Source organism: Gymnoscopelus microlampas (genome assembly GCF_963454915.1).
Source record: "Gymnoscopelus microlampas genome assembly, chromosome: 9".
NCBI lineage: Eukaryota > Metazoa > Chordata > Actinopteri > Myctophiformes > Myctophidae > Gymnoscopelus > Gymnoscopelus microlampas.
In genome coordinates, this window is record NC_139946.1 from 53,616,425 (window position 1) to 53,629,710 (window position 13,286).

The 13,286-nt window shown below is 43.6% G+C and overlaps 2 protein-coding genes and 1 pseudogene across 3 annotated transcripts; all 3 read right to left on the reverse strand.

The window, feature by feature from the left end:
- Positions 1–842: 842 nt before the first annotated feature.
- On the reverse strand, positions 843–1,698 carry LOC311051657 (GTP-binding protein 8-like; annotated as a pseudogene). Its single transcript has one exon. The product of its transcript is annotated as a GTP-binding protein 8-like (transcript).
- A 677-nt stretch (positions 1,699–2,375) lies between these two features.
- On the reverse strand, positions 2,376–2,591 carry LOC311051817 (general transcription factor IIH subunit 5-like; the record flags this gene model as incomplete). Its single annotated transcript, XM_084066469.1, has 1 exon — positions 2,376–2,591. The coding sequence occupies one exon, from the start codon at positions 2,589–2,591 to the stop codon at positions 2,376–2,378; it is 216 nt and encodes a 71-aa protein (XP_083922595.1).
- Positions 2,592–3,434: 843 nt separating this feature from the next.
- LOC311051658 (GMP reductase 2-like) lies at positions 3,435–4,496 on the reverse strand (the record flags this gene model as incomplete). Its single annotated transcript, XM_084066241.1, has 1 exon — positions 3,435–4,496. One exon carries the CDS (start codon positions 4,494–4,496, stop codon positions 3,435–3,437), a length of 1,062 nt encoding a protein of 353 aa, XP_083922367.1.
- Positions 4,497–13,286: the final 8,790 nt, after the last annotated feature.

Sequence of the window (13,286 nt, forward strand, 5' to 3'; positions counted from 1 at the left end):
ATGTGGTTGAATGTCCCATACATTATCATTTCAGTATTGTTTGATGTGCATAATACTTTCTCCCCAGACAGTCAGAATGTATCTTTATTCATGCAATTATTGTCTTGATTACTTGTTTTATTATTAAATGATTGACTTCAATGCTTGTATTTTCTATAGGGACACTATAGGGTTCAAGTGGTTAAGACGAATTTGAGATTGAAATAATGTGTTTGTTTTTTTAATACAAAAAATAGACAATAACATAACAATGAAGGATACTGTGTGCATAAACATACACAATTATTTGTTTTCAAGATTTACATTTAAAGCTTCACCCGTGCAGTATTTCCTGTAATTTTAGATTTCTTTGCGTTGGCTATTCAAAAATAGCAGATATACAAGCTCAACGTGCTGCCAGCTTGAACATCTGCTATTTTTGAACATTTTTGAAAAATCTTGAAAGTGTGAGAACTACTGATTTCAAAGGCATTTGTAGAATCTGCCTTAGGTCTTTCTCAAGTGGGGTCCGGGGTCCTTGGGGGGGGGGGGGGGGGGGGTACCAGGGGTCCCCAGCAAAACTAATTAATATGGCGTCACAATCATTTTAACCACTTTAACCATATTTTATACTTTGGCTATTCAAAAATAGCAGATATACAAGCTTATACGAGCTTGTAGATCTGTTATTTTTCAAAACTCTTGGAACATTAGTCAATATCTTTAACACAAAGTTTTGCTTATGGGGGTCCCTGGCACAACATATTTTCAAATGGGGGTCCGCAGCCAAATATTTATCACACTGGGGGTCCTTGACATGAAAACGTTTGAGAACCACTGCATTATACAATATGGTCCTCAGGTCAGCTCGTACTGGTGGCTGCAAGCTTGAGGTTTGCCGCTACGTGAGCGATGAAACACCTCAAGAGATAGACGCCTGAAAAAGTATGGGAGCTGACCAGGAAGGCCTGTGGGAAACACCCTGTCGTCTGAGTCTTCAAAAGCTCCTGAAGCTTCAACACGTTAGAGAGCAGAGCCCCTCGCGTCACCTTGTCCGTTTTAGTCACCAACAACACATACGGTCGCCTGACCTCCTCGCACATCTCCAAGGCCATAAGGTCCGCCTTCTGGACGCCGACACTGCCGTCCACCTGTAGGAACGTCCTCACCAGATTTTCCCTCGTGATTAGATAAGGCTCCACCGTGTCTGCAAAGTCTTTGGGTGCTCTGTGGCCGTATCCCGGCATGTCCACGACGGTGAACGCCTTCCCCGCTTTGAAGAAGTTCATTGTGTTCGTGTGACCTGGCGTTTTGGAAACGCGAACCTACACCTCAAGGAGTCAAGGAGAACAGAGCTTTGATGAGAGAAGATTTTCCCACGTTGCTTCTCCCGATAAAACACACCTCAGGCTGTGTGTCAGGTTGGGCGCGTGATCCATCCTCACGGCGGATGAAAGATAATCGATCTTACGAGAGGGAGACGAGCAGAAGAGTTTCTCTGCTTCCAGCATGTCCTCCACACTGGAACTGGCTCCTGTCCACAGGCCTGTCCAGGTAAGCCCCCAGCTGGTTGAAAGGATAAAGCAGACCTTGGAGTTTTGTCTGTGACATCTGGGAGACTCTTTGAAGCGAGGCCAACTTATGGGCACCATGCCGCCGGGGCACAGAACTAAACTGAGCCCCAGGCCCCAGCCCAGGAACCCACCTCTGACAAAACATCTGGTCTCCACTCAGTTCTCAGCCCTACATCCTATCCTATTCTATATTCAAATTGGCTTAAGGGAGGACGGGCCGTAACCATATAATAAGGAGTTCCCAATGCATCTCAATCTTCAACAGATCTTCTCTACAGGACCAGGCTGCCAGAGCGGTTGACGTCTGTGTAGAAAACTGTTATCCATCTACCATCTGTATTTCTGAAAAAAAGAAATGGTAGTACAACATTAAACACCATATTAATCCTGGCTTCTCTCCATAGCCCGCCAAAGTGATGCAGAACGAGTAGACACAATCTTCTTTTTCAGGATCCTCGATTATAAGTCAGATGTACCGACAGGAGAGTATACAAATAAGCATAAACAGCAGGAACACGCAGTTCTTCAATATTTCATGTACACATAAAACAAGTAGAACACAGTCCTCTGCCCAGCGGTGGACAAAGTATTTACTCAAGTAATAAATTGTGAAAATAGCAGATCTACAAGCTCTCAACATCATAGTTGAAGTAGGGCTTATGTGGTTTGAAATGTAACATAGAGTGAAAGATCATGGCGGTATAAAATGCAATGAAACCTCTCTCTGTGCGTGCGCACGTTTCTGCCTGCATATCCTGAGAACATCTAACTGACTGACTTCAAACTTTAATTTGTTTCTCTTTCTTCTTTTGAACGTCATGCTTATTTCTGAGTGATGGGGAATGAATTCTGATCCATTAATTGGCCAACTCTGTCCTGAAGCAGCGGAACCACGTCTGCCAGTATGAACACATGTGTGTCGTCCAGGTCCTGGATGATGAACTTCTTCCCGAGGGCACACTTCTCATCCAGGTGCAGGAGGAACTGTTTCACGGCGGGATCGCATTCGACCAGAACACCTTTGAGTACGTTGACCATGGTTGACCTGGAGTGCATATATATATTCCACGAATAACTGTACCTGACAACCTGTCAGCGTCCTTTTATACCCATATGGAGATCTTTGTATCTGTCCGTGTCCATTTTATGCCCATATATAGAGATCCCTGATGTCATCAATATGACATCATTTATTCTTTTCTCTAATTAATACAGTATAACAGAAAATGTGCTCCTCGGAGCACAGGTCTCCGCCAGTACTGTTCCTGATTAATCCTGTCTTACCTATTTATACAGTATTACATATTGTCACGTGTCACTTGACCAATAGTAGCTTGGCTGATGGAAGCTCACTTTAAAAAATATAAATGATTTTTTTAAGTGACACGCCTATTTATAGGTTTCTATTTCGTCATGCGTCTCGCTAGCCAATCAAAGCACACCCTTTCAACATATTGTCACGTGTCACGTGAAGCTTGACCAATGTTAGCTTGGCGGACACACGGAAGGACGGAGACGAAAACATACTCTCCACCTCTGGCGGAGACAATGATCCATTTATATTGAAGAAAAAAAGGAACCAGGGCACTGCATCCAAACCTTTCTCTTCCTCCACCACCACTGTCTCCAACAGTGTTGCCAGATTCTGTGAGAGAAACAAGCAACCAGGTCTAGGAAAACCAGCCCAAAAGAAGCAACAATGGGCCACATGAGCACTTTAACATATACATCAGCTATTTGAAAATAGCAGATCTACAAGCTCACAACGCGTCGCGTTGTGAGCTTGTAGACCGGCTATTTTCAAATGCAATCTTGCAGGGAAATTATAATAAGCAGATCTGGCAACCCTTAAGCTGGATGATGGAATCTCACGGACGTCGTTCACGATGACATTTCACTGTCGTCGCCGAACACGGTGTTGAGCTGCTGGGTGACCCTGATGAAGGTGGTCCTACGGCTCAGCTCCTTCAGCTTGGCGGCCCCCACGTAGGTGCAGGTGGAGCGCACCCCGCCCAGGACGTCCCGCACCGTGCCCTCCACGGGGCCCCTGTACGCCACCTCCACCGTCTTGCCCTCGGACGCCCGGTACTCGGCCACGCCCCCGGCGTGCTTCTTCATGGCCGTGTCGGAGCTCATGCCGTAGAAGCGCTTGTACTTGTTGCCGTCGTTCCTCTCCACCGTCTTGCCCCCGCTCTCCTGGTGGCCGGCCAGCATCCCGCCCAGCATCACGAAGTCGGCCCCGGCGCCGAACGCCTTCGACACGTCCCCGGGGCAGGTGCATCCTCCGTCGGAGATGATGTGGCCCCCCAGGCCGTGGGCCGCGTCCGCGCACTCCATCACGGCGCTGAGCTGAGGGTACCCCACCCCCGTCTTCTTGCGTGTGGTGCACACCGAGCCCGACCCGATGCCCACTTTGATGATGTCCGCACCGGCCAGGATCAGCTCTTCCACCATTTCTCCGGTCACCACGTTCCCTGCTATTATGGTGTGCGTCGGGAACTTCTTCCTGACGTCTTTGACGAACTGCACGAAGTGCTCGGAGTAGCCGTTCGCCACGTCCACGCAGATGTACTGCAGCTGAGGCACGGCCGCCACGATGGCCGAGAGCTTCTCAAAGTCTCCATCGCTGGTCCCCGTGCTGACCGCTATGCTCTGGACACACTCTTGGTGTTTTGCCGCAAACCCCCTCCAGTCGTCCACAGAGTAGTGCTTGTGGATGGTGGTGAAGAGAGTGAACCGGTGCAAAGCCAGAGCCATCTCAAAGCTTCCCACGGTGTCCATGTTGGCGGCAATGATGGGGATGCCTCTGTAGCAGCCTCTCGAGTTCCTGAAGGTGTAGCTCCTCGTCAGGTCCACCTCGCTGCGAGACTTGAGCGTGCTCCGCTTCGGCCGAAGGAGCACGTCCTTGAAGTCCAGTTTGATGTCATTTTCAATGCGAGGCATTGTCTTAAACACACAATGATTCACGTCCGGACACAAACAAAGCGACAGGTGAACCAACTGACCGCTGCTGTACTGAATACAAACATTTTGCAGACATGATGCACACAACTCTTTAAGATGTGAAGGCACAAGCGGACAGCAGGTGCTATGATGTCATCACTATGACGTAGTCTTGATTTTGACAGCAAATATTGATTTCGTTTTAGTCATAGTCTTTTGGATAAAATTCCATTTAATTTTAGTCATCTGAAATGTTTTAACTTTGTCTAGTTTCACTAAATCTACTAAATGTCGACTAAATCTACTGTTGATTTAGTCGACTAAAATGTATGTTGGCGGTGCCTTGATGGCGTCGTAATGGCTGATTTTACACTTGGTTGCATGCTGAAAATAGCAGATCTACAAGCTCACAACGCGTCGCAGCGTTATGAGCTTGTAGATCTGCTATTTTCAGCATGCACACCCTAGCGCAACCAAGCATAAAATGACTTGTCTAAGTTGTCTTTTAGTTCTACTGGATATCTTCTAGTCTGTCTCTAACATTTTAGTCTAGTTTTTATTTGTTGACGAAATTATCAATATATTTAGTCGTAGTTTTAGTCATCATAGCATAGTTTTTATTTAGTTTTCGTCAGTGAAAAAAGGTAGTCGACCAACATTTTTCGTCATAGTTTTAGTCGACGAAATCAACACTGTTGTCCACACAGGTTTTCGTTGACCCACCGAGGCCATATAGTACTCACATCGTCTACTGCCCATGTGCCGGCTCGCACGACGCACAGAACAAACAAACACTACTCAGCCACACATACTCAACACTGTGTTGAGTTCACAACACACTATAGGCCGAGGAAGCCGTGGGACATAAAACCTATGAGGAATTTGACATTACAATGAATATATACGACACCACATTTGGTTACCTATCAAATTCTATTCATGTCCCGTCGCGTTCTGCCATCACTGCAATGAAGGCAGGTCACAGAATCGGACAACTTAACACATGCAGTGTAACACCGTACCATGTCTGGGGCCGTGAAAAAGTTAATTGAGTGTGAACTGGCTCAACAAATGGACTTTAAATGATATTATAATTAGAAAGGAATATGGCTTTATAATTATTATAATTAGGTGCACATCTTTGTGGAGTTTGCTGTGTGTGTGTGTGTGTGTGTGTGTGTGTGTGTGTGTGTGTGTGTGTGTGTGTGTGTGTGTGTGTGTGTGTGTGTGTGTGTGCGCGTGTGCGTGTGTGTGTGGGTGGACACAGCTGTTTCAACGTTTGTCAATGTTTTATAAATCTATGATCACGCCCGGGACAGGACGCAGGCATTCTAATTTCTAATGAATATAAGTCACATCTCAGGACAGCACATCACTTGCGATTGCGATTCCCTTCCCCCCACTGTTTAAAAAAAAAAAGTCCTCCCTGTTGCACTGTGTGTGTGTGTGTGTGTGTGTGTGTGTGTGTGTGTGTGTGTGTGTGTGTGTGTGTGTGTGTGTGTGTGTGTGTGTGTGTGTGTGTGTGTGTGTGTGTGTGTGTGTGTGTGTTCACTCACTATATGTGTACACAATTACTCATTCAAACAAATACTACTTCTGTCCATTACTCCACTGGGTACAGCCCAGTGGCCCTGTATACATACAGCGGCAGGGCTAGTAGTGATTACCTGCAGGTCATGTGATTTACAGGAAAGCAAGTCGGTACCAAACTCATTTTCAGCAACGCCCTGTTACTGTAACAGTAACATTTAGTTCATTCTCCATTTTGACACAACGCTGAGGCAGAGCAGCAGCAGCTGCATTTACAGTAAGTACTGTATCGGGGAGGTTCTTATATCGTAGTTCATAGCATAATTGCCCAAGTCATATTTTAAGGTTTTCGGAAAAGAAGAAAAAAGAAGAAAAATCACTATCTTCTCATGTCATCTTTAAGGGCCGTTAACACTGAGCACTATTTCTATAGCGACAACTATAACTTAGGTAATTATGCTATGAAGCTAACGATTAGGGGTGTTGGAAAAGAAATCGATTAATGTAAAAGTCGCAATTCTTATTATCAACGATTCAAAATCGATTCACAATTTTCCAAATCTGGTTAAAGTTACAGGGGTTTTTACTCTATATGGTGTTTGTGATATGAAATGTAAGCTTACCATAATCACAATAAGCATCATGTCTTCAGTCATATTCAAGGGCTTTTCTTTTAAACTAACTACTGTCACTTTTAGTTAAGCATGTGTGTGTGTGTGTGTGTGTGTGTGTGTGTGTGTGTGTGTGTGTGTGTGTGTGTGTGTGCGTGCGTGCGTGCGTGCGTGCGTGCGTGCGTGCGTGCGTGCGCGTCACTGTCCAGCTGTGCTCCCTGACACTCGTTAATGTTACTTGTATCAAGGCAATTATGTTGTGTTTCTGCATCAAATAGAACTATTTGAAATAATGAAGCTGACATGTTAACATCATGTGTTTGTAACAGGAATCCACCATGGCGCCACTTAAGGAACGTATCTTGAACACTCTGGATGATCTGAGTCACGAGGAGTTCCAGAGGTTCAAGTGGTTTCTGCAAGACCCTGTTGCAGATTTCAAGCCCCTCAGAAAGAGAGCTCTGGAGAAGGCTGAGATCATAGACGTTGTCGACCAGATCGTACAGAGTTACCCTGGTAAAGAATCTCAAGTCGTGGTGAATGTTCTGAGGAAGGTCGGCAAGGCATGATCTCGTAGAGAGGTTTGAAAGCACACCAACAGGTAGGTGAAGAGAGGGTAGAGATGTCTGTAAGTCAATGTTATATTAAAACACCTCTGTAGATTGTAATGTGTGTGTGTAAGGATGATTAACTGACGTTCTACATTAAAGAAAACCAATACTTGAAGTTGAACAACATTTAGTTGGTAGATGACGGCATCCATAGGTGTCTAACTACATAGTGTCTAACTACATAGGTGTCTAAATTTGATCAAAGGTGGGAGAGACAACTTTTAGATTGGAGTCTTGGAGGCATTGACAATGATTGTAAATGAAAGACAGTTGATCAGATGTTTTGATCATGATTGTAATGAAAGACAGTAGATCATGAGCAATGCTCTCTGCGGCTGGAAGATCGGGGAAGGAATTGGGTCTAGAGGACAGGTGATTGGTGTTATCTGGGGTAATCCAAGTCTCATGGTGAAGTTACAGGAACCAGAGAGGGTAGCAGTGTTATCTGGGGTAATCCAAGACTCAGTCAGAACAAGGAATTGCAGAGGCTGTTTCACTTCATCTACTAGATTGTTTCTGTGATTCTCTTCAATATCATGTCATGACTTAACTGATTTGATTTCTTTCTATTTTGACTGTCTCCAGTTTCTCCAGGGTCTGCTGTGTCTACAGTCCACGTTTCAAGTCTGCCAGAGCCTCCGGGAAACAGTGAAAACAGATGGGACTTTTTGAAACGTGAGTACATTTTCATTGGTGGTGTAGGTTTAACTGGAGAAGTGGGAATACTCTAATTTGGTCCAAACATGTCAAATGCATAATTTATATCCCCGCCAGGACAGAACGGCCAAATGTGAGGGATTATGTTTTCACTTTCTGAGTCTATTTTTTGCTACTACGTCTACAGATTTTGTCCAAACCGCACACAAATCGGTACACATTATCTCTGTAGTCATGTCATCAAGACAAATCTGTCCGATTTTTTGATATGCGTTGATTATATGATTGACGCACGCACGCACGGACGCATGCATGCACGGACACAGACACGCACGCACACAGACACAGACATAGGCTACACACAGACATTACGTGTTACAAAAATAACATGGCCAACACAGTGACACCAGGTTTAAAGTGTTTAATTAGTTGTTATATTTTGTCATGTGTTCTTCTCACAGATTCCCTTAAACTTTCACTGGACAGCAACACGGTGAGCAACGACCTCATCCTGTCAGAGGAGAACAGGAAGGTGACTAGAGCACGACGAGACCAACGTCATCCTCAACATCCACACAGATTTACCCAATGGCCTCAGGTGTTGAGTAGAGAGAGGCTGCCTGAATGTTGTTACTTTGAAGTGAAATGGAGTGGATGGGTTAGTATAGCAGTCAGTTATAAAGACATTAACAGAAAGGAGAAGGATCTATCGGGCTTTGGAGACAATGACAAGTCCTGGGCAAGAGATCTTTGCTCCGGGGCAAATGCGGGTAGTGGGGTGGTGGGGGTGAACGTAAATCACAGAGCAGGTACTGTGTCATTCTACAGTGTTTCTAACAGCACAATGACCCTCCTCCAAACTGAAAAGACCTCTCTATGCAGGGATAAGTATTGGTTATGATGGAGATACAGCAGAGGTGTGTAAGATCTGGGAGCTATAGAGCAGCTAAACACAGACAAATTAAGGCACCAACTGGAACCTATAAACTGGTTCTTCACAGGGATGTCATAGCAGAGCCATTCTTTGAGCCCCAAAAGAAACGTTCAGACCAAAGGTTATTTGAAGATTTGAATGGTTCTATAAATCAGTGGTTCCATCAGTGGTTTATATGTAAACCGCTCACAAAATGTAAGGAAACTTGAATTTGGGCCATTATATCTCCCCTTTACTAATACCAATCAGTAAAGTGTTATATATCATTTTTATCGGTGATTAGTCACCTTTACAACGAGGTACAGCTTGTAAGCATCAGGTATTCATGAAATGAGCAACACAGGCAAACGTGTGGGTAGCGCCGAGAAAAAATGTGCCAAAATCGCCCAATATGCTTTTGCTGGTAATCGCTCTTGTTTTGAGCGACCTGCCAGCACACACCTGCTGAGAGGTGGGTTCTGCAACTTTGCGTTCTGCAACATGGGTTCTGCAACTTTGTTGAGTTTGTGTATGCTCCAAGCAGCAACACTGCCCCCATAGAAAGATGCCACATTTGTCCCTTCAGGATAAGGCCCGTGCAATAGGGCAAGTGAAGCTGGTGTTCCGTTACGCAGATTACGCATTATTTGGTCTTAGCCCTGGTACCATTTGCAGGCAGGTGTGTGCCAGTCAAAGGTGTGTGACTGGCACCTGAGCATGGGCCCTGCAACTTTGACATCTGTCTTTGGTACCGTACAAATCTTGCCTGTAAATCTATGGTTCCTCAGTGAAGCAAGGGGTCTGGGTTGTTGTCTTCCTTGTTGACTTCACCAGTCTCACAGATGGGTACCAGGGCTAACACCATGGGTGCGTTCGGAAATTACGCACCGGAGCACACTCGCCTATTAGTTTGTATTGGCCAGTGCGCTCAGTGCTGTATTTTCGAACGCACCCCAAATAATGCTGTCACTCTGCATAACGGAACACCAGCTTCACTTGCCCTGTTGCACGGGCCTTATCCTGACAAAAGTGGCATCTTTCCATGGGGGCAGTGTTGCTGCTTGGAGCATACACAAACTCAACAAAGTTGCAGAACCCATGTTCAGGTGCCAGTCACTCACCTGTGAGGCAGTCACATACCTGTGACTGGCACACACCTGAAGCCCATTGAATGTCATGAATGTCACGACATTGAATGTCAGCAGAAAAGTCTAACAGGCCATTTTGGCACATTTTTGCTCGGCGCTACCCACGCGTTTGCCTGTGTTGCTCATTCCATGAATGCCCGATGCTTACAAGCTGTACCTTGTTGTAAAGGTGACTAATCACCGATAAAAATGATATACAACACTTTACTGATTGGTATTAGTAAAGGGGAGATATAATGGCCCAAATTCAAGTTTCCTTACATTTTGTGAGCGGTTTATTTGTCTGCAGATCCCCAGCTTTAAATATGCTGTGCCAGGGACCCCCTTACAAGGATTTGTTTTGTTTAATTGTTTCAAAAATATTCATTTTTGTATTCTTTCTTTTGAAAAGAAATACATTTAAAAAAAGTAAAAGATGAAAGTGGTTAAGTGTTGGTTTTATTAATATGTAACCAATGAACCAATTATTAACAAAGAGCTTGTGACTAAATAATAACTACGTTGGATCCATTGGAACACAGATTATTATTATAATTATAATAATTATATTATAATTTCCTATTAAGTAACAGCTTTGGACACACAAGTTATTGACACCTGTAAACCTGTGATGTGTCAATAAAATTGATTTTTGATTCTTGATATACTTTGTTGACCGGGGGTCCCCCAGGGGCCTGTACTTGGTCCCCTCCTTTTTTTCTCCTTCATTTTACAAGCTGTACAACTTGCAGATCAGGTATTTTCATTCTGCTGTTTGAAATAAACTGATGGGTTGTATATATATAATAAATGAAGATGTACAAAGAAGAATACTTTGTTGTTGTGGATTATTCATTCATTCATAAAGCTTATTGGTCATGTTTTCACGTTCCACAGGTCCCTGACTGTGGAACAAACTCTCCGCAATCTGAAGACTCACATCTTCAGACTCCACCAACCTTAGCCTTTTGCACTTGACCTAGCCTTGACGACCATGCAGGCTTATGCACATTTTAAATGTAATTTAGATACATAGCATGTTGTTTAGACCAGTGGTTTTCAACCTTTTTTTGCCAAATTGACAAATAGACCAAATTGACAAATATTAGCCCAGGGACCCCCATTTGAAAAGATATGCCAGGGACTCAACCATTTTGATTTCTTGAGGGGTCCCAGTCTACACTGTATCATCATCAGTGTTCATTTAACTCTGAGAGTACAAATGTAACCAAATGGACCCTACGGGTCCATTTGGTTCCATTTGTACACTCTCAGAGTTACAGACACATAAGGGTCAATTTGGCTCCTAACTATTAATTTTTCTGGGGACCCCCTCAAGGACCACCGGACTACTGGTTGAAAACCACTTCCATCCTATAGTTTCTATAGTTTCAAAGTACAGATTATTATTATTGTTTGACATTATATTGTTTTTAGACAGTTGCTGACTGAGAATTACGTCATTGAAGTTATTCACAAATATGAAGTGCGAGTCCAGATGGGGCCCCCATCATCCATCAGTTATCCCTTTAATCTGATACATAAAGTACTTTGGATTGAAATATAAGTGAACTTAGAAGTATACAGGAACCATTCACTTTTATGCACTTTATTTCGTCATTACTGCTTATTATTTCTGTTGTTTGTTGTGCATGTGTGAGGAACCAAAACAAAATGTTTACTTTTACATTCTTGAATCCTGTTTGTGTCTTCACTGCCAAGTTCATAATATTCTGTAATAGATGAGTGTATGAATAGAGACAGAACTGCATAACCTTGAATATCTTGCACTTTTTGGCCACTAGATGGCAACCTCAGTCTGATACTGATTCACTTTATGTAGGATTAGAGATATTATTTCCATTCCCATACATGTGAAGCATATTGATATCTGCTGCTATTTAAAATGCCATTTATTTGCACAAGACATTGTGAAACTGTGTCACACACACTTCATGTATGTATATTTGTTTTGATATTTTATATGTTTACCCTAACACTATCTTATTCTTAATTTAAAATCTTACTGCAATTCGTGGGAAGCTTTCACTAAATCTGAATCTTTATCTAATAACACGTTTCTCGTGTCATTTGATGCTGTTTTGATCCTGTTTCTTTAATAAATACAGTGCTTATTAACAATGAATTGAGTACTTTTATGAAATGAGTACAAAGGACCCCAATGGAAACAAGCCATAGGCTTTCTTGGGTTTAAAATCCTCTCAGCAGACCTTGTATTGAACTGTACTGTGCTTTTTTTTTTTTTTTTTTGCAAACTGCTAATAAATTATTCAATCAATCAATCAATGTTTGTGAAAATCCTAGCTTTCTGCAGTACCCGTGGAAAGCCTGGGTCAATCAATCATAGACCTAGTGTTGACGACGGACCAGTCCAGAATTTCCAGGAGTGGTGTGATACGTGCAGCTTAAGTGATCACAATATCATTTTTTGCACTCGGAAGATTCACGGACCTGGAGCTCATTGTCACAGGACAATCAGCTGCAGGTCTATGAAACACTAATCTCTCAAGAACAGATAAACAGCAGAGGTCGCTGTTTTTCATTTTCAGTTGGGTCTGGCTACGGGAGACTAATGAAACACTAAGTGACCTTCTAACAACAGCTCTTGAAAAGATGGACTGGTCGCATGTCCTAAACAGACTTCTACTCGTGTTGAGGTGGACGGACGCTCTGCACGCTGCTCTGTGAGAGATGCTGTCCTAGTTGATAGTGTATGGTTGTTTTAATCATCGTTTTTAAGCAGTTTTTTAGACAACACTCCTTTAGAACTCAGTCCAAACAAAATATCAAAACTTTTGGTGGACTGGAACGACCATATACCACAAATGAGAACCGTGTAGGTCCAATGCCGGTTAGCCCACTAGGCTACAACAAGACAAACATCTCTACAAAGGAGGCTGAACGAGGATTGAACTTACCAGAGGCAATATAAACATCAACAGGCCCTTCCCTCACTTATCCGCTTGGAGATCTACCGACTCAACGCAATCTACAATTCCTATTGGCACGACCGAACGACCACATTTCCAAATATGGAGCCGTGTGGAACTCCTTATTTGGATTTGAAAATGATGTCACATTGGCTGATGCTCTGATGTACATCATGATGCATCATGGTGATGTAATTTCATCTTTTATAAAGACAGACCGGCCAATCTGAGACTGAGTACGCTTGTGAGATCTGGGGAACATGGCAGAGCAAAAGCCTTCCGTTGCTGTCACTGACTATTATTGGTGTCCACGCAACGTTACTAGGTTCAATAGAGCTGGAGGTTCGCACGAGGTCTCAACGATGCAGAGGACGGATACGTTTGACGGAT